At 46.7% G+C, this 21809-nt stretch overlaps 2 protein-coding genes across 7 annotated transcripts in view; one reads left to right on the forward strand and one right to left on the reverse strand.

The window, feature by feature from the left end:
- The window catches only part of LOC109677863 (uncharacterized), a 94573-nt gene extending 87070 nt beyond the window's left edge, over positions 1–7503 (forward strand). For 5 of the 6 annotated variants that reach the window (XR_012445355.1, XR_012445374.1, XR_012445356.1 and 2 more), the window contains one exon: positions 2156–7503. The gene's annotated coding sequence lies outside the window, so the exon portion shown is untranslated. The remainder of the gene's footprint in view (positions 1–2155) is intronic. The other variant, XR_012445357.1, reaches the window with a different exon arrangement.
- Positions 7504–12740: 5237 nt separating this feature from the next.
- Positions 12741–16305, reverse strand: LOC141418174 (uncharacterized). The gene is made up of 2 exons (XM_074058609.1): positions 14836–16305; positions 12741–14086 (listed from the first exon to the last, which is right to left on the reverse strand). Exons 1-2 carry the CDS (start codon positions 15851–15853, stop codon positions 12741–12743), a joined length of 2364 nt encoding a protein of 787 aa, XP_073914710.1. The 5' UTR covers positions 15854–16305.
- Between the last annotated feature and the right edge of the window lie 5504 nt (positions 16306–21809).

The raw sequence follows: 21809 nt of genomic DNA on the forward strand, positions 1-21809 counted from the left end.
ATAAATATAAACCTCACAAGTTTGGCATATTCATTAAATTATCTTTAATATTTCTTCTACAAAACAGGTGATGTTTGTATACATGATAAAATTTTTACATAAGATCTACTGCCTCTGTTCCCATGAGAGAATTACTATCTATTGTATTAGTAACAAAATAAATTACCACTCTAAAAACTTGTTTTACCCCACTAACAATACATTCAAGCCAGATAAAACACTCCAGAAGTTTTTATTACACACTGTTTTAATAAAGTTACCATTGCTTCTAATACAGAATTTTGTTTTAAAAGGAAGAGACTACATTTTCACAAATGCCCCTTTTGTGTGTTAAAAAATAAGCATCTTCATAATTATGAGATTGCTGAAGACGTGTTCAACATTTTCTGTCTCAGCCAGTGAGTGTAAGGAAATGGACAGTGTTAAAGTGTGACAGTTTCTCAGCATTGTGTGCAGCTGGAGTCCATCCAGAATGACTGTGACCAATTCTGATATGTTACAGATAAATGAACTCTGAAAAATAAACCAAAGACCCACAGTACATTTTATCCTTTACTTTTGTAAACCATGTTTTATGGATATCTTTAAGTTTCCCCAAAAGGCTGACATATTTCAGTATCTTGAAAATAACAGTATTAATTTTAAGTTGGCACAAGTAACTCATCAATTCCCATTATGTTTTGTACTAAGGGAGATACCTTTCAATAAAATTATTGAAATGAAAAAAAAAAGAGGAAACTGGCTTGAATAGAGAAAAAACACAATTTTGTGTTGTTGTTCACTACTAAACTTACAGCAGGTATGTTTCTTTTTTATGTTTTTGGTGGAACTGGGGTTTGAACGCAGGGCTTTGGGTTGCCAAAACAAGTGTCCTAGCACAAGTGATGGGAGAACAATGAAAAACCATAGAGAAAAAAATGAGCCAGTCACCAGTACTCCTGATTCCTTAGAAACTGAGATTGGGAGAGGATTAAGGGTCAAGGCCCAATAGCTCTTGAGACCCCATCTCCAAAATAACCAGAACAAAACAAACTGGAGGTGTGGCTCAAGTGGTAGACTACCTGCTTACCAAGTGCAGAGCCCTGAGTTCAAATCCATCTCAACTAACAAAAAAAGATAAAAACTTTATACCTTATATTGAAAATGCACTGAAAAATTCCACAAACTTAAAATGCAGAACTGTAACAATGCTAGGAAACCATAAAAAGTTCAATGTGACATAACGTCTGGGTGATGAGTTTTAGATTCAATAGTAAATGCAATTCACAAAAGGAAAACATTGCTAACTTTATTAATATCTGCTCTGTAAAAGATGTCTTTTCCCCTCTGGCAGTAGTAAGGTTTGAACTCAGGGTCTCATTCTTGTTAGGCTGGCACTCTAATGCTTGAACCACTTTTCAAGCTGAAGACACTCTGAAGAGAACAAAAAGCCTGGTCACAGGCAGTCAGAAATCTTTTGGGAAAATTACTCGTATCCAAAACATAGTAAGAAACTCAGGTGGGCATGGTGGTGCACATCTGTAATCCCAGGACTAGGGAGGTTAAGACTAAGGGAAGAATTGCCAAGTCTGAGGCCAGCCTGCATTATAAGTGCTACTTTAAGTGTCTCAAAAGAAAAAAGGAAAAGAAACTAAAAGTAAAATGGAAGCAAACAGGTTAGATCTCAATAGACATCTCATTCAAGATACACATGGGCCAGGCCCAGTGGCTCACCTCTGTAATCCTAGCCACTCAGAAGGCAGAGAATGGAAGGATAGATTTCAATTTGATGCCAGCCTGGACAAAAAGTTAGCAGGAATCCATTTCAACAAATAAGCCAGGCATGGGGGCACATACCTGCTCTTCCCGAACTACATGGGCAGCCATAGGTAGGTAGATTGCCAGTCTGATGTCAGCCCAAGACAAAAATGTGAGAACCTACCTAAAAAGTAACTAAGGCAAAAAAGGGCTGGAGGAGTGACTCAAGTGGTACAGCACTTGCCTAGCAAGCATGAGGCTGGAGTTCAAACTACAGAACCACCAATAAATAAACATATACAAAGGGCACATAAGCATACAAATTATGCTTAACACTTCATGAGAGAAAAGCAAGTTAAGTCATGACTTTCACTGCATATCCTAAAATGGCTGAAATATTTGTTTTCTTTTTTGACAGTGCTGTGTATTAAACCCAGGCCTCAAGCATCACACTTGCACAGAGCTACAGCCGAAGTCCTGAAATCTTTTTCTAAAAGAGCAGTATTCAGTGGTGTCACACACTTGGGATGTCAAGAGTCTGTATGCCAACCTGCAGCTGTGTACACCACTTCTCACCACAACAGCCAATATGTTAACAGGTGACTGAGTAACCAAACTGGGATACACTCCTGCAGTGGAATGACAGTCATCTAGAGGGGTGCATGGCCACCGCAGCAAACAGCGCTTACAGGAGATAAGAGGCAGTATTTCTGAGTGCAAGGAGACAATCTGAGGAGGCTGCAGACTCTGTGACCCCATTAAATGAGATCCTGGAAATGGGAAACTATCAAGAGCAAACAGATCTGTGATTGAAAGTAATGTATAGAGGGCACAGAGTGAGCTGAACAGGAACACAGTGATGCAAGATGTGCAAATGGACCACTTACCAATGGTTTTTTAATTAAAAAAAATTGCCATCAATTGTACCAGTCCTGGTGGCATATGCCTGTGATCTCAGCTTCTAGGGAGGTGGAGATGGGTCTCAGTTCAAGGTCAGCCTAGACAAAAAAAGCAAAAATGTCAGAAAAACCCCATCTCAAAAAACCAGACAGTGGCAGTGGAATGGCTCAAGTGGTAGAGCATCTGCCTAGCAAGTGTGTTGCTTAATACAAACCCCAGAGACAGACACATGCAAAAAAACCCAAAGATTTAAACAGGCAAGATAGTACTTGTCTGACTGTATCCCCAGTGATGAGGGAAGCAGAGATAGAAGGATCACAGTCCAATGCCAGCTCTGGGCAAAAACACAAGACCTGATATGAAAAATAAAACTAAAGTCACAGGCATAGGGCATAGCAATATGTACTGAAAGCTGTTGAATAATGGGGGGCAGGAGGGAAGGGTAAGGGGAGACAAACAGAGGGAGTTGAACTGACTAAAGTAAAGGATACTCACATCTCTGATACATCAAGCAACCCCTTTGAACATTGAGTTTGGAATTAAAAATGAAGGATAGGACTGTAAAATAGCACAGTGTGTGTGTGTGTGTGTGTGTGTGGGTGCTTTTGGGAGAGGGAGGGGGAATGGAAGAGATGAAGGTAGGGGAATATGGTTGATGCACTTCATATACATATATGAAATAGAATGATGAAACCTCTTGTAATTGCTTTAAGTGGGGTGGGGAAGGGATGGGGACGATATGGTTGAGGTGACCTAACCAATGTACAATAAAGTGTATATGGACTTATCACATTGAATCATCCTGTACAGTGAATATATGCTAAAAAACTAAAACAAAGAAACTAAAGAACAAAAGGGCTAGGAACATGACTCAGGAAGACAATCTGCTAGGCAAGAGTGAAGCCCTCAGTATTGACAAAAGAAGATGTCAGTTAATTTATTATCACCAGAAATGGACCTTATCATTTTGAGAGAAAGCAAGGCACTTTAGATAAAGTGCCTGGTAGTGGCTGCTATTGATAAACTTCAGACAATTCATGGTCTCCCTGACAACCTGGAAACCCCAGAAGAAAGTTTACTCACTAGAGGGTAAAGACAGATAGGCAAAGTGGCATGAGGGCCTTTATTCAACAGCAGCTCAGAACTGATGGCTCCTTCCTAAGGCAGCTCATGGATCCTGGTTCTGTGTCACCCCATTCCTCTGTGACAGAAAGTGTCCTGTGCAGGCTCTGCTCATGGGAGGAGAGCCTCCTCCTAGATGTACTTATCACAACCTTTATGGGCACTGTCTGGAGGTGGTTCCACACAGGACACTTGTAAAAGTGGGACAGCAGAGTCTCACCACATCCCGTGAGGAAGTGGAACTTGTGTGTAGGTTGGTGACACAGGACCACTGCACAGATGTCCACTTTGTTGGCTTGGAACTGCAGGACAAGCTGGTTGGCCAAGCAGCCTGGGAAGGAGCTTTGCATGAACTTCCAAAGGAAGACGTCCTCCAACATCCACTCTGCAGCATGCAGAACACAAGGCACCACCTAAGATCAGCCCTGTGGCCTAGGGCCTCATTAAGACTCCAGTGCTACCATCTGGGATGACTGGGCACTCAACCATCCCTCTTCTTCTACTAATAGAATGAATTCCCAAACCAATGCTTCAAAGTAAGTACCATCATTATCCTCACTTTACAAAACTTTATAAAAATTTATGTCTAAACCAAGACACAAAACCCAGGAGACACCTCCTTATCTAGTCCTGTTCTTCCCCAGTCTTTCTTAACTGTCTTACAGAATTGGGAGCCTTCCCATGGGCCAGATGAGGCCACCACCTCCCCTGAAATTAAGGACACAAACTTCTCATGGACCAGGGCCATGACTTCCACCGTGGATCTTAATTGGGGCCCTGGACACCTTCAGCCTTTACAGTGTGTTTCAAGAGTCTCCACACCCACACCCAGACCTTAGAGCAAGAACATAAAGGCTTGGGAGACCAGAAGTTTATTTTACTTTATTATACTTTTATTTGTGGGACTGGGGATAGAATCCAAGAACTAAGATCCCTAAGTACATCCAAAAATTCCAAGTTAAGAACTTGCATTCTGAATAAAATATTGTTTGCTGCTAATTAGTTCACAGCGGTCATCTTCTGTAATGACCCACAAACACTGAACTAGCCAGCTGTGAAACTCTGCTCTGAGGGTCATAGGGGATTAGGTTTGTGCAGCCACCAGTCACCATGTTTCATCAATCCATCAATATGCAATCTACTTTCATGTGCCCTTTTCTCTCAACACTGTTTATTATGTATGACTGATTTATTGATATTAAACTTTCAGCCAACGGCACTGTATCTCAGGTCTGAACTGAGCTTGACAAACCTATTTTGTCCTAAGACCCATTGCAGCCTCTCATGTTCACAATCATTAACCAGCACTTCAGGGTCATTTTACACAGCCAAATCCCCCACAGGAGGCATGGTCATTATAAAATGGTGTCTCTAGGCTAAAACATGGTAGTTTTTAAAGTATGAGAACTTGTTGTATCTCAGTTGAGAACCGGTATTAGGACACTGACCTCATGTCCCTGAATGACCTTGAAAGTGCTGGCATATGCTAGAGTATTGAATTGGATGTTGCAAATAAATTTTAGTCAGTTTAAGAACATGCAAGAGCTGAAGATTCAATACCCAGGCATGCAAAAAAAAAGATGGGAAGGAGGGAGGCAGGTGTAGTAAGGATGACTTTAATCCCAGAACTGAAGGTTAAGGCAGGAGGAGTGGGAATCTGAGGACAGCCCAGGCTATACAGCAAGACCTTTTCTCAAAAAATAAGGACTGGAGGTTTGGCTCAAGTGGTAAATTGCTTGTTTGCTTCACAAGTATGAAGCCCTGAGGTCAAACCCCATCCCACCAAAAAACAATAAACAAAGAAAATAAAATGAAAACTTGCAAATATGACCTCCATGATTAATGAGAACTAACTATAGATACTTATAGAGAAAAATCTGGTTTGCTGGAATATTGCCAGGCCACAGGATTCTAAGAGGGCTCCACTCCCTTCCTTACTGCTGAGCCATCTGACATCTTTGTAAATTAGATGACTGATAACAATGCAAAATCTACTCTCTATATATGCAAATAATCTCTGTTCATAAGAGGCTCAATCAAAAGAGCCTTGAGCCCCACAGGGGGAACTCAGTTTTGCACTCATGTTCAAACTCCATTTATGCCTTTTTGTCCTTGTTTTTTTTTGTTTTTGGTGGGACTGGGGTATGAACTCAGGGCATCACACTTGCAATGCCAATGCTCTATCATTTGAGACACACAGTCAGTCCATTTTGCTGTGGTTATTTTGGAGATGGGGTTGCACAAGCTATTTTCCGAGGCTGGCCTCGATCCACAATCCTCCTGATCTCAGCCTTCCACATAGCTGTCATTACAGCAGGAAGCACCATGCCCAGCTATAACCTTGCTTTTTCATGTCCTCCTTGAACAGGGAGGAGGACCAGAAAAGAAGCAAGCAAGTCTGCTTTCTGATAATGTAACAGGGAAGAGGGTATGGCATAGCAGGGAGATAAAACTTAGAAGGTCACTTAGCACTGAGAAAAAAAAAACTGGCCAATGAAATAGTATGTAACCATATATGGGAGCCTCAGTGTCCCATTTCCCTGCTCTTGAGTAGCCCATAACATTTCTGCGGGCTCATCTGGGATTCAGAGATGGTATTTTCACTTCCTTGTCATGAGAACTCAGCATCCCCAGCTTGTCTTGAGAGCATCCCACCAGGTGCCAGCAAGCCTGTTGATACAATGGAGGGACTCACCTCTCCTAGAATGCAGGTGAGCAAGTCTCAGTTACACAAAGGAACCCAGAAAAGGCTCAGGAACCTATTGGGAGCCCCATCATCAGACTGGTAAAAATCCAGATTCAAATAATAAACCTGCCTTTGGGAGACAGAAAGGGAGTCTGAGCACCCCCCAGAGACTCTCAAATAACCCTGTCTGGGTTGAACCTGGATCTCTCAGGTTTATGGAGTGGGACAAAAATGTGTGAGACCTTTCTGGAAATTAAGGAGATTGAGCACCTATTGGGTTTTCTCACCAATCAGATAGACCAGGATGAGGAACAACACAAGTAAAAAAAAAGGCATTTTGTGTAAAATGCAAGAAACATCCAGTACTGGGGATGTGTTAGCTTTTCCTGAGAAAATAGCCAAAACCAAGGTTAAGGGATGCGTACCAAAAATTCGGTTCCAAAGAGGGAGACTCACAACAGAACAGATACATCATCCACCATTCCACTGGATAGCCCTCTGGGTATGGTTTTAAAAGGTTTTTTTTTTTTTTGACAGTGCACTCTAATTTTGTGTGTGTCAATTTGTTTACAGCATTAGGCAAAATGTAATTTGCTCATGGAATTCCAGCACATCTTATGCATGCTTAAGCTGACAGTTTTCTCTGGCATGCTTAATTTATAAAACTTGTGTGTGTGTATATGTATAAGCATCTTCAAAATGGTTCTTAAACTGCTGTTATAAGGTTAATGTGATATTCAAGGTAACAAAAAACCAGGGAGTTTGTGTTAAAGATCTTTGTTATAAACTGTTTAAGTTTTTACATATGAATATTTAAACATCTTGAGGATGGATCTTATTAAAGAGTCAATGTAAAAAAATGTTACTTTTACTGTGTTCTACTGCTACTTTTAAGAAAACAAGTTTTCAAACTTATTTTAATCAGGTCTCACTAAGATGTAGGCATTCAATCGTTAACACTATGGCTCCAACAGAGGAGAAAAAAGAAAAGGGGGCTACAGCCTGCAGCAGGAATCTTAAAATTTGGGTAGTTAAATAAAAAGATGTTGCCTGTTTTATTCTGTTGTAAATAATGTCTGAGATTTAATTCTGCCTTATAATACATGGGGGCAGGGCCCATCTAGAAGAACAACAACAAAAACTGGGTCAGTCCCCCTGTTGTCAGTGTCCAGACTAGGGATTGACCTAAGGAGATCAGGCATCCTTGTCTCATGATTTCCTTCCACTGTCCATGGCCAGGACCGAAGGAAATGCAGTGACTGGTCGGGTTGGGCCATCCTTACCAATGAGATGTGAAAAACTCTAAGATTCTCCCTTTTAGCCTTATATTACCAAAAAGCATGCAGCCTCCTTAACAAAGGCTACCTCTTTAACAAAGGGATGCATCACCTGGAGAAGTGCCTGTAAAGTTAGAGAGAAGGGTACTCAGAGGGAGTCCCAGGGCAATCACTAATTTTGATTAGTGTCGAAATTGGAGGAAATTTTTTATGCTAAGGCCAAAAGTGTGGAAAGTTTTAAATGAGAAGTCTAGAGACCATAGCAATGCCCTCCCTCAACTTTATTTCTTTTTGGCTGTTTCAGGAAGGTTACATTAGTGCTTCTTGGGAACCATAACTTTGAGATAAGAATTGAATGGAAGGGCTGGGTCAGTCAGGCTTTGGTGTGAGGTGGGGCTGGAAGCAGGCCTGTGCACGGCACTGCTGCCCTCACCCATGCCCGGGAGAGGTGGCCCTGTCTGCCTGGGCTCACCAGTGTGGCCTGTTGCCCCTTCTATTGTGTATGCATGCTTGTGCATGTTTTTTTTCCCCCTCATCCCTTTTTGGGAGAGTGGCAGTGGGTCACAGTCACCACTGTGTATGACTGGCAGCTTTGGATGAGTGCCACAGTCACCATTGTGTATGGCTGGCAGCTTTGGATGAGTACTGGGCCATTTTTATGGATTGTCTTAGCTGTGGCAGTCATCATTGTTGCACCCAGGAAGTCCTGCAGGATGGAGTGGTGTTCCTGTGCACATGCATGCCAGTTTGTTTTCCCTCCTCCCCTGTGGGGGTGGAATTAGGGCATGTGCATGGCATGGTGGGAGGCCCATGTCAGTCCTCACCTCTGCCTAGTCTGCTCCCTGGGCCACAGTTTTGTGAGGTGCCTAGCAGTCAATTTAAAGCTGGTGTGGACCAATGGATATGACAAACCAGGTGTGGGAGTAACTCAAGAAAGTCATAACGTACCATAGTATGAGTTTTCCATGGGAGGCCAGAATCCCATGGGAGGGGAAGGCAGAAAGAGGTACACAAGGTGGCAGGACTGAGGAAGGAGGTGTGTGAGTAAAAGTATGTCTGCTGCTTCTGTCAGGGACAGAAGAGGTGAACTGACATCTTAGGTAAGAGAGGGGGGAACAGAGCTGGGAGACAGGACACACACCTGAGGGATTAACAATTAGGTGTGCTTTCAGGTCATTCCCACTAAGTGGTACTAGAACACTGTCAGCCAGACAATATTTCCACTCTTGGGTCATTGCCTCCAGCAGAAGGGGTATTGACAGGTGGGAGAAGATGAAGATCATCAGGTGTCAAAACCAAACACTTTTCCCCAGTGTAGCATAAGGCATACCTAAATAAACTCCAGGCTTAGTCTCAGCCCACAGGAAGAGAGCAGAAAGCACCCCCAGAGCCAGAATCAATGTGAGGCCAAAGTTGGCTAGGAGCTGTTGGTTTGATATCATGATGGGAAAGTCCCTCAGGAAGATAGGAACAGACAGAGACAGGGGGAGCAGCACAGGGAAGTCTATGTGAAGCTAGTCCTCCACAGGGCTTTTTCCCCAGAGGGAATATCCAGCAGGATGCTGAAAGCTCATGGCCACACCTTAGGCAAGCTCTTGCTGGTTTGGTGCTCAAGTCATCCTGACCTTGGTCCAGGAGAGATCTCTTCATGCAGTTGCCAGAAATGTTATGTGACAACGTGAAATGTTGTGGGACAGTGTCAAGAGTCCTTGCCTTCACAGGCTGGAGAACAGACTCATGAAGCAGCTGATTGACTTGTAAACCAAGGCTGGTACACGAAGTAGGATTTATTAGAAAGAAAGGAAAGGCTAAGTGCAATGGAGCACTGCTCAGGTGAAGGCTGGGGCTTTTTATGCATGCTTTAACTATGGGTTAGGGTATTGGTTAGGTGGGTTTTTTCTGTTGGCCATGGATTTGCATGCATGTGCTCTCTTAGATGAGCTGGTCTGTTTGCTCCTTATGGGGGGTGGGGCAACCTTGAGAGCATTTTGTTTATCAGCCCCGTGACAGATTTATGAGAGCCTCAGGGTGTAGGAATGCAGATTTATAACTACTTCTCAGGGTGCAGGGCTCACAGTGCTCTCCATGTGGGATGAGATACTCACTCACCTGTTCTTTAGGTTCCCAGACCCTCAGCACTTTAGGCAATGTGCTGAGGCAGAGCCTGGCATCTGGGAAAGGAAAATTTTACATAGCAAGAAATTTCATGAGGATATCTCAGGGTCTGTAATATCTGGTACTGCCAGAGCAGTGAAAATGTAGTTGGTATCCAGTAATTATGAATGTCAAAGGGAAAACTAGCAACACTGGGTATCTTATTTTAGGACAGAAAGACAACATGTGGGCTCTGGAGTCAGACTCTTGTCTTACAGTCTTTGTACAGATGAGCCTCAGGGCCCAGATGGAAAAAAAATGGGCTTTAATTGTAGTAACTACTGTTAAAATGAAAGAGGAACAGAAGAGGCAGAGAGATGGCTCAAACACCAGCACAGGGTTTATTGTTCAGGATGGAGCCCTGTGGAGGAGTGGGCAGCCAAAGCCAGAAACCCACTGCCACTTACAGACTTGGAGTAAATATAGAGAGGGGTCTGGATGGAAATTCTGCTGGGTGGAAGATTTTCCCAGAATGGAGTTAAGAATTGCTAGGACAAGCTAGAGGAGTAAGTGGTAATTAGGTAGATAAGTTGGTCAGGGAAGCTAGAGGAGATAAGTGGTAAGTAGGTAGATGGTGAGCTCCAGACACTCTGGCAGGAGACAGTTTGTCATTTCCTTGATGCTAGGTGTTTCCAGTAAGCTGCCTGCAAGGAAGCAGGTCCGGTTGTGACACGGCTTCTTTTTGTTCACTCCTTAGAGCTGCTAGGATCAATACAGTATTTAATAAATGATAGCTGCTATTGGTTTTGTTAGATTGAATTTGGTGAAGTTGCCAATATTTGGCATTGGCCAATATTTGGGAACTGCATTTTTCACCTAATGGTACTGGGGCAGGCTAATATAGGAAGAGACCAGGAGTCTTCTGACTTAATATTATGTTTCAGGTTGACCATTTTTCCCTCTCTCTGAGCCTTCCTTTCCATAGCAAAGATGTGCAGATTATTCAGGTCTTAGCTCAAACAACCACCCTAGCTGAGGGAGCACCTAAAGCCTTCCCCACTCATTGATTATGGCTGATCAAGATTGCCCAGGATTTTCTTCACACATAGTTTAACACAGGTTTGAAATCATCTAGAAACTGGAAGAGCTCTCTGTGCTTCTGCCTTTTACCTGGCTGATCATGGTCTCTTCTAACTTATTCCATAACCTTTCATAAACCTTTATAATCACCCTCACTAAGTCCACATATCCTTCCTGGATGCATCCACATGGAAAATAAGAATCTGAATTCTGTTTATCAAACTTTACAGACATGCAGTCACCCATGTTTTTTGAATTACCCTTAGATGGTTCCAATTTGCATCTGGGTTGAGAACTAGTGTCTTGGGGCATGGCTCAGGTGGTATTACACCTGCCTAGCCAGCACAAAGTCCTGAGTTTGAGCCCTATTGACTCTAACAACAAAAAACAAGGAACTAGTGTCTTAAACTCTAATTATTTGAGGAGCTTCAAAAACTACACCTGAAGAGATCCTTTTGGGGAAGGCTGTGACAGTTCTCTGAGGGGACTAGCTATAACCAAAGCCTACCAGTTTGGGGCCACCTGGCAGAGGAGGGGCCTGGTGGTGGTCAGGATGTAGAGATGGTCTGTCCAGCTTGATCCAGTGCAGCCATCACAGTCTCACTGTTAGGACCCAGAATCCTATTCCCCCGAGAGACAGAGAACCAGGCGTGAATGCAATCAACAAAGCAGAGTTTATTGGGCTGGCTAGCCAGGGTCGAGCTCCCACACGGACACGCAGGACCGGTTAGGAAAACACGACCCTGAGCCTCTTTAGGGGAAATCTTATATAGACCGTGGTGGCATGCATATTTTCGTTATCAACATTGGGCAAGCAGGCAGAGTACATCTTGCGCGTACCTCACATCTTGCACGTACTTCACATCTTGCATGTACCCCCCGCTCACATTCCCCACATTCTATATGCCCTAACTGAGCCCTGCCGCATTGCTTATCTTATCTACATGGGATGTTTGGTACTGGTTTCTCCAACAAGGGGGTTGGGGCCCGCTGAGACCTCCTATTCCTTTCATTCCCCCCTTTTCTTACGGCCTAAATTGAGGAATCATTCTCAAGGGGATGAAGAGCCTGATATTGTTGGCGGAGGACCAGAAGTTGGATAGTATTAATTCGACTTTTGACAAAAGTCATGTCGGTTTAGAATCCAGGGTCCTATGGTAACAAGTAATAGGATGATTATTATTGGCCCTGCCAATGCAGATAAAAGGGTAGCCAACCATGGGGACTGGTTAAACCAAGACTCGAACCAGCTTTCCCCGGCCTCTCTTTCTCGTTTTCTTTGTTCCAGGCTCTTTCGAAGTTTAGACATGGAGTCACGAACAACTCCGGTATGGTCAGCGTAAAAACAACATTCTTCCCCTAGAGCAACACATAGTCCCCCCTTTTGGAGGAACAACAAGTCCAGACCTCGTCGGTTTTGAAGTACTACCTCAGACAGGGAAGTGAGGGATTTTTCTAGGTGGCTAATGGAGGTTTCTATTCTCTCTATATCTTCGTCTATGGCTGCACGCAGCGAAGACATCCCTTTCTGCTGGGTGGCCAAAGAAGCTATGCCGGTTCCTGCTCCCGCTAACCCTAGGCTGAGTAGGGTAGCAATAGTTACTGTGGAAATAGGTTCTCTCTTTTTCCTTTTTTCAACCATTTTTGTATTCCAGTATGAATATAGACTCTCTTCCGAATGATAGAGGATGCGGGGCAGCACAGTCACTATAACACAGAATTCTTTAGAGCTGTTAAACACCTTAGTTGATAGGCACGGGGTGAGTCCAGACCGCGAGCATAGCCACCACCCATTGTCCTTTGGAATTACCCATTTAATAGCATTTTCCCAGGTAGAACTGGCGTTAATAACAGTACAATAAGTCCCATCTGTTCTTTGGCACTTTTCCTAAGCAGGTTCCTTGGCCGCTTACCTGCTGTATGGTCAGACCTCTCTTACGGTCTCCCCAGGAACATTGAGTAGGGTTTTCCTCAGATGAGGTATCGTGAGTGGTGTTTAGCCCTATTGCCTCATAGAATGGGGGCCTCACATCATAACATAACCAACAGGAGTTAGTCATGTTAGGGTTGGTGTGGTTTAACGTCAGGAAGGCAGCACCCACTAGCTCCCAGAGGGGGTCTTTAGATCCGGTCATGAGACTGGGCCTCACCAGGGGAGGGCTGGTTTCTGATGGTCTTGGAGTTGTAACATTAGCCCGGGCTATGGTTGAGGGAAGGTGATGAGCTGTGGAAGGTCGGGGAGGTGGCTTTACATAGGGTGGTCTAAGTACCTTATTAGGGCCTATTGTTAGAGTAGAGACTGGTTGTTGCACACGCCGCAAAGTAAAAAGGGCTCCTGGATGATTTGTTTTGTAGAGTCTGACTCCCCAGGATTTACCCAATTCCCAATTCGTTGCCTTTTTTCCTAAATCAGTGAAATTTATCATAATGGGATTACAATTGGGGGGAGTTGGGCATCCCTTATTTATAGGTCTAGGTTGGTGGTATGTAATGCCAGATTGAGAGACTCTACTTAATTGAATAAGATCCCCCTGTTTGGGGGGTGGCCACCATATATCCCCTGAGCTCTCACAACCCCATGACTTACAATAATAGTCTGCGATTCCTCCACATTTTTTTCTGTGGTTGGGTTGGGGAGCAGGGCAGACATAGAAGTAACTTTGGCGCAAATCCCATTGTCCCCTGCCAGTGAATAAGGCCCTTAAGTCAAAGTATAATTCTGGGAACCAGGTGCTGGGAGGGGTCACCTTGGAGGTCTGGTTAAGAATGTCTCCTGTGGATACATCTACAATCATCCAGGTCAGGTTAAAAGGTTGATGTGGATTTGTATGCCCCCAGCAAGTGGTGGACAGGGTTAGAAAAAGGAATAAAGTTACCGAGGTCCAGTATGAAGTTTGAGTTTGAAAAAATTTTCCTTGTGGTGGGACACCCTTCTTGTTGGCAGGAAGCCTTTCTTCATAGCTACTGGATCTGCCGGTCTGATGTGGGTGTAGTGGACCCAGGTGATAATCCCATTCTAGGAGGGCTGCGGAGCATCTGGAGTGTTCTCGTTTTTTGGAGCATCCCGTATCAGCCGGAGCTTGAGTGGGTTTGTTGGATGCTTCCGTGTGGACCAATTTTCCTGTTTTTTCTCCGGAGGGTGAGCCCGTCTTACATGGGAATGGTGTACCCATGCTGCAATCCCGTCGACCTTGAGGGCGGTAGGTGTAGTAAACAGTACAACATAAGGTCCTTTCCATCTAGGCTCTAGGGTTTTGGACTGATGCCTTTTAACCCATACCATGTCACCCGGGACTATGCCATGTTCCGGAGCCAGGTCCTGAAAAACAGCGTGGTATGCTTGAATTAAGGGCCAAATCCGTTGTTGCACTTTAGCTAAAGCCTGCAACATGGTCAGGTAATTTGGGGCCAGATCACCTAGTTCTGGGCTTAAGGTCCTCTGAATGATGGGGGGTGGAGCCCCATACAGGATCTCAAAGGGAGTTAGCCCATGGACATAGGGGGAGTTCCGGACTCGGAAGATGGCCAAGGGAAGGAGCGTCACCCAATCACCGCCAGTCTCCAGGGCCAATTTGGCTAAAGTCTCCTTTAGTGTCCTATTCATCCTTTCTACTTGCCCTGAGCTCTGGGGGTTATATTCACAATGTAGCTTCCAATTGGCCCCCATAGTCTGGGCTAGTCCCTGCAGGACTTTACTAACAAAAGCCGGACCGTTATCTGACCCAATTGCCTCGGGCACCCCATATCTGGGTATGATTTCCTCCAGCAAAGCCTTTGCCACTACCTGACTCGTCTCCTTCTTTGTAGGAAAAGCCTCCACCCAGCCTGAAAAGGTATCTATGAATACCAGCAAATATTTGTACCCAAACTTTCCCGGTTTTACCTCAGTAAAATCCACTTCCCAACTTCTTCCCGGAGCCCTCCCCCGTTCCTGAGTACCTGTGTGGTGCCCCTCCCTTCGTCCTGGTTTCATGATTGTGCAGCTGGCACAATCTTCCACAATTTGGCGGACTGCTATGGTCTGGTTCGGAAATCGGAGCTGCGCAGATGTCAACAAGTCTAGTAATTTTCTCCGCCCCAAATGAGTGGACTTATGTAAGTTAGCCAACAGGAATCGTCCGAGTTTTTCAGGCAGAATTAACTTGCCTTCCAAGTCGCTTTTCCATCCGTCTTCCCCTTCTCTAAAGGGGGAGTGGGCTCTCATCCAAGTGAAATCCTCTGTGGAGTATTCTGGTTGGGGGGGTAGCGGAGGGAGCTCTGGGACCGGCACGTCTATCGCCGCAACCGTGGAAGGTTGCCCTGTCTCCATGGGAGGACTCACCATTGCTACTCTCTTTGCTTCTTGATCTGCTCTGTTGTTACCGACAGCTTCCGGCGTCTTGGCAGACTGGTGGCCTGGGACATACATCACTGCCACTGCCTTCGGTTTTTCCACTGCCATTAATAGACGCTGGACTTCGGCTAGGTTCTTTAGATGTTTTCCTTCTGCTGTGCGGAATCCTCTTTCACGATAGATGGCCCCGTGGACATGGATGGTACTGAAAGCATAGCAGCTATCGGTGTAGATATTGACTCGCTTTCCTTTTGCCCTCTCCAGGGCCTCTGCCAAGGCAATTAATTCCGCTTTTTGGGCTGATGTTCCGGGTGGGAGGGCGCTGCTCCATACCGTATTTCCTTCTTGGTCGACTACAGCTGCCCCTGCCCTTCGGGCTCCATCTTGGAAAAAACTGCTTCCATCCGTGTACCAGTTTAATTTGCAGCCGGACAGGGGGGTATCCTTTAGGTCAGCCCGTACCTGTGTAACTTTGGAGAGGAATTCTTTGCAGTTATGGACAGGTGTCTGCAGTTCCGGGTTAGGCAACAAGGTGGCAGGGTTCAGGATTACGGGATCTGTGAATGTGATCTGAGGGGAATCCAACAAGAGCCCCTGGTCGTGGGTGAGCCTGGCATTCGTCATCCATTTCCCAGGGGGTTGTTTAAGGATTCCCTCCACCGGGTGAGGGGCCGTTACCCAGAGGGCCTGTCCAAAGGTTAGTTTATCGGCTTCTCTCACCAGCACAGCAATGGCCGCTATGATGCGGAGGCAGGGGGGCCATCCTGCCGCTACTGCGTCTAATTTCTTGGAAAAGTATGCCACTGGTCTCTTCCAGGGACCTAGCTGTTGGGTCAAGACTCCTTTGACTACCCCCTTTTTCTCATCTACAAACAGAGTGAATGGTCTTGTAGGATCTGGCAAGGCTAAGGCAGGGGCCTGCAAAAGAGCATCTTTTAGCTGATCAAAGGCCTGTTGTTCTCTCTCTCCCCAACTCCAATCTGGAGCTTCTTTGGTGGCCTCATATAGGGGTCTGGCTAATTTCCACAAATCCTGGAATCCAGAGTCTACAGAACCCCGTGGAGCCCAGGAATTCTCTCACCCCCCTAGTGGATGTCAGGGATGGGATAGCCAGAATAGTCTGTTTCATGGCATCAGTCAGCCATCTTGCCCCATCTGCAATCCGATAACCCAAATATGTCACTGACCTTTTACAGATGTGAGTTTTCTTGGCACTTGCCCGATACCCCAGCTCACCTAATTCCGTTAGCAGGTGTTCAGTAGCCTTGATGCACTCCTCTCGGGTTTCTGCTGCTAACAGTAAGTCATCAACATACTGTAATAGAGTGACTCGTGGGTGGCTCCGATGAAAAGGTTCCAGGTCCTGGCTCAGGGCCTCATTAAACAGGGTGGGAGAGTTTTTAAATCCTTGCGGCAGTCTGGTCCAAGTGAGCTGTCCGGATTGGCCCCCATCTTCTTGCCATTCGAAAGCAAATAGCGGCTGACTAATTTCTGACAATGGAATGCTGAAGAAAGCATCTTTCAAATCAAGGGTTGTATACCATACTTGCGAGGGGGGTAGGTGGCTGAGCAAGGTATAGGGATTCGGAACGGTGGGATGAATGTCCTCCGTCCGCTCGTTTACCTTTCGTAGGTCTTGCACAGGCCTATAGTCCCCGCTTCCCGGCTTTCGGACGGGGAGCAGAGGAGTATTGCAGGCAGACTGACAAGGCCGCAGTACTCCTTCCTTTATTAGCCTGTGGATATGAGGGGCTATGCCTCTTCGGGCCTCCTCAGGCATAGGATACTGTTTCACCCGAATGGGGAGAGCAGAAGCCTTCAATTGTATAACTACGGGCGGGAGGTGTTTGGCGAGGCCGGTTCCTGCAGTCTCTGCCCAGGCCGTGGGAAATCTTTTTACCCAATGAGTCATGTCCCCTCCTGGTTCCTGTTGACTCTCAAACAGACGATGCTCGTCAGCCAATGATAGGGACAAGACATGAATCGGGCTCCCTTCTCGATCAGTCACAATTATTCCAACTGGTTCAAAATGGATATGGGCCCCTATTTTGGTGAGTAGGTCCCGTCCGAGCAGGGGAGCGGGGCTCTCAGGGACGACCAAGAAGGAATGTGTGACCTGGTGTTTTCCTAAGTTCACCTTTCTTTTGGTAGTCCATGTACATAACTGTGTACCGGTGGCCCCCTGAACAACACTTGTTTGTGCCTTGTTCAAAGGTCCATGTGCCTTGTTTAAAACCGAATACTGGGCGCCGGTATCCACCATGAACCCCATCGGCTTCCCCTCCACATGCATTGTTACCCAGGACTCAGGGAGGGGGTCTGAGCCCCGTCTCCTTCAGTCCTCTTCTCCGGCTAGGAGGACTCTGGCCTGCTCTACTGCTTGTTCCCTTTCCCTGTTTTCCCCCGGTCTCCTTCCAAACCCTCTTCTTCCCTTTAACTTAGGACATTCTCTCTTCCAATGCCCCGTTTCCTTACAGTAAAAACAGTGTTCCTTATCCGGGGTCCTGGCATGGCCCCCTCCCCTGGGTTGGTCCCGGACACCCGCTAGGAAAATACGAGCCATTTCTCTCTGTTGCTTTCGGTTTTCCTTAGCCTGGAACTCCCGGTCCTCCTTTCTCAATTTCTCCTGGGCCTCCCTGTCTTCCTTTCTCTGCCTTTCCTCCCTTTCTTCTGGAGTTTCCCTAGCGGTAAAGACCTTTTCTGCTACCTGCAGCATTTCCCTTATAGTCATCTCCCCTAAGTTTTCCTGTTTATTGAGTTTTCTCCTAATGTCTAGAGCTGCCTGATTAATGAATGAGAGTACCACAGCAGACCGGTGGAGGTCTGCCTCAGGGTCAATAGGGGTGTACTGACGGTATGCCTCATAGAGGCGCTCTAAGAAACCGGCTGGGCTTTCGTTTTCCCTTTGAACGACTGCTTTCACTTTTGCAAAATTGGTGGGCCTTCTGGCGGCTGCTCGGAGACCGGCCATAAGAGTCTGGTGGTAGATCCGAAGACGCTCCCTACCTTCTGCGGTCCCGAAATCCCAATCAGGGCGGCGTAGGGGAAAAGCCTCGTCTATGGCCGGTTGGAGAGTTGTGGGTCTCCAATTATCCCCCAAGACGTTCTTCCTTGCTTCGTTGAGGATGCGCTCTCGTTCCTCCGTCGTAAAAAGAGTATTGAGCAGCTGATGACAGTCATCCCAAGTGGGACGGTGTGTATGCATGATGGACTCCAAGAGATCTATGAGACACTTGGGGTCTTCAGAAAAGGGTGGGTTCTGCGTCCTCAAGTTATATAGATCACTGGAGGAGAAGGGCCAGTACTGAAACTGTTGCCCTCCTCCCGGTCCCCCTTGACCCACCATCCGGACTGGAAGTGTAGGGACAGTTTCCTCCCCCTGTGTTGATGAGGGGGGCCCGTCTTCCCCCTCCCTTTCCCAGATCCCTCGGGGGCAAAGTCTTCGACCCATTCCTCCTCCTGCTGCCAGACCTGTTGAGGAGGATGAGGAAATTTCCTCCTCCGGGGCACTGGCTTGGCCAGGGGGAGTCACGTATGGAGGCGGCCGATCTTCCTCTGCCCCTGCGAGGGATGGGTAAAGGGGGGAACTCTCTGGTAAGACCGGAGATGGTGAAGGAGATGCCCTAATTTGAGGACCGGTCAAGGTGGGAAGAGGAAGTTTTTCCTCCTCCTTTATGACCAAGTAGGGCGTGACTGGGGTTTTAGCCCCAGGGGCCGAACTGGAGGGGTGGGTCAGAAAAACTGTTAACCAAGGGGGAGGGTTCCTCACCAGATCCTCCCAAACCAAAATGTAAGGAACTTGGTCTGGATGGCCTCGATTGTCTGGCTGAAAAATGACTGCTTTAACCTTAGTGATCAGGTCTAGGGAGAGGGAACCTTGAATGGGCCACCCGACTCCAAAGGTGGGCCACTCTGCAGAACAAAAGGTGTCAAACTTACCTTTCTTGATGACCAGACCCGCATTTAAGGCCCTTTCTTTAACTTCTGGAAAGTGAGAAAGGATCAGAGACTTTGGGGTTGTTTGTCCCTGTCCCATTGTGGAAGGAGACTCAAACACCAAGAGAGATAGAACAAAAAGGGTAAAGGCAACAATAATTCCACACACACACAACACTCTCCAGCACTCGCTCGGACCGGTCCTTCTCTCACACTGGTGCGCACCCCATTCAACCTCCTCACCGTCCAACTGGGATATCAGGCCGAAAGGCGTCCACTTGACGGGTGGTCGGTCGACTAGCTCAATTAGTTCTTCACCTGGCGCCAGGGTTCCTAAAATGCTCGAGCCCAAATGAGAGGAAAGCCTCTCCCAATAGGACCCTGTGGTCCTCCTTGCGAGATTCCCAGAATGAATCTCCCTGGGGATTGGCCGAATCCCCGCCGCGGCCCAAATGGAACACTCAAGTTCCTCCAAATGAGGGTCTGGGATCCCCTCCCAACGCCTAGGACTTGGGATCGCCCCTGCTTTCTCGCAGGCAGGTTCTGTCTCTCGAGAAAATGAAATCTCGGTGGGACCTCCAAATGTTAGGACCCGGAATCCTATTCCCCCGAGAGACAGAGAGCCAGGCATGAATGCAATCAACAAAGCAGAGTTTATTGGGCTGGCTAGCCAGGGTCGAGCTCCCACATGGACACGCAGGACCAGTTAGGAAAACACGACCCTGAGCCTCTTTAGGGGAAATCTTATATAGACCGCGGTGGCATGCATATTTTCGTTATCAACATTGGGAAAGCAGGCAGAGTACATCTTGCGCGTACCTCACATCTTGCACATACTTCACATCTTGCATGTACCCCCCGCTCACATTCCCCACATTCTATATGCCCTAACTGAGCCCTGCTGCATTGCTTATCTTATCTACATGGGATGATTGGTACTGGTTTCTCCAACAAGGGGGTTGGGGACCGCTGAGACCTCCTATTCCTTTCATCACCAGTGCTCAGAGGCTGACCCTAGAATTGACTAGGGGAGTTTTCTTATTATTGTTGTTTGTGGGTGTGGCTTTTTTGGGGCAGTACTGGGGCTGAAGTCAGGGTTCTTTGCTTGCTAGGCAAGTGCTTAACCACTTGAACCACAACACCAGCCCTCAGGAGTGGCTCTGTAGAAGAGAGACCCTCTCAGCTGGGCATGGTGGCTCAATATTGTGATACCAGTTACTCAGGGGATGGAGATTTGGAAGATCACAGATCAAGACAAGCCTGGGCACAAAAGTTCCCCAGAACTAATTTCAATCAATAAAAGCTGGATGTGGTTGTGCACACCTGTCATTCCTAGCAACCACAGAAGTATAAATAAGACTGTGATCCAGGTTAGCCTGGGCATAAAGTGATACCCTATCTCAAAATAACTAAAGGGAAAAGTGCTGGGAGCATGGCTTAACTGGTAGAGAACCTTTTCTGAGGCCCTGAATTCCACCTCCAGATCCACCCCAACCCCCAGAAAAGAGGAACCATTTCTGCTCATCTGGGTTTCAGGGTAACATGGTCCAGCCTGGAACTCTGTCTTCTGGCATTAGAGTCAAGATATCCCAGTCTTATTGGTTTAAGATGGTTGAAAGACATCCCAGTCTTCAGACAGCAGAGTCAAGGCTGTTAGAAAGATGCAGTGCCCCATCATTCCCCTGTGCTAAATATCAGAACCTGAGGGAACCAAATGTGGGCTAAAGAGTTGAACCTGGAGGATTCCAAGATGGTGGCGAGAGGGAGGAAGCAGAAAGCGAGCCTCCTATAGTGAAATCTTGGAGAGATGCCGGAGACACACTTTGCAGGTATAATCACTGAGAAAAGGCATAACTTTGACCCCTCCACATCTCCAGCCTGAGCAGAGAATCTCCACTTCACATTAAACGGAGAAACAAGGAGGGTCCCTGGGCCGCCAGTCACCAGTGCCCAGACGGCTTGGGAAGACGCAGACCAGGTGAGCTTTGCAGTACCGCAGTACTTCCACAGACAAGCCTAGGCCAGAGCAGCATAGCCCCCTGGACAGACTGACCTCCACCCGGGGAAAAAGGAGAAACTGAGTAATAAGCAATAAGAGCAATAAAGACACATTGGAAAGAGGGTGGGGCACCCTGAGCACTGAAGATTGGGGAAAGGGAATCCTTCCTGGAACTGTAAATAAACAAGTCAGGTGGGCCGGAAAGGCTCTGGTGGGAGCGGGGAAGGGGCGTGTGTCCAGCAACCAGGAGCGGGGAAGCTTGTGAGAGTGGCAGAGGGAGGAAAACTCCACAGGAGAGGAGGAAACACCCACTTCCCATGTGAACTGTAAACAAACATGGCGGCTGGCAGGAGCAGCAGCACCGCCCAGTAAGCAGGAGCAGGAAAGCTTGTGAAAGTGGCAGTGGGAGGAAAACTTCACAGGAGAGGGGGGGAAGACCCACCTCCCACATGAACTGTAAATAAACACGCAGGCCTGACAACACGGGTGCAGTGTCACCTTTCCCAGTGCTTGGAAAGGGGAAAGCCTGTAGCAGAGGCTCCCGCACAGGAGAACTCTGAACAAACAAAGGCTGCGGGGACAGGTGAGTGCTAAGCTCACCCCAGAGATCTGCATAAACAATGCCTCCAAGAACAGCAGGCTGAC

This window comes from Castor canadensis, chromosome 2 (assembly GCF_047511655.1).
Source record: "Castor canadensis chromosome 2, mCasCan1.hap1v2, whole genome shotgun sequence".
NCBI classification, from domain to species: domain Eukaryota; kingdom Metazoa; phylum Chordata; class Mammalia; order Rodentia; family Castoridae; genus Castor; species Castor canadensis.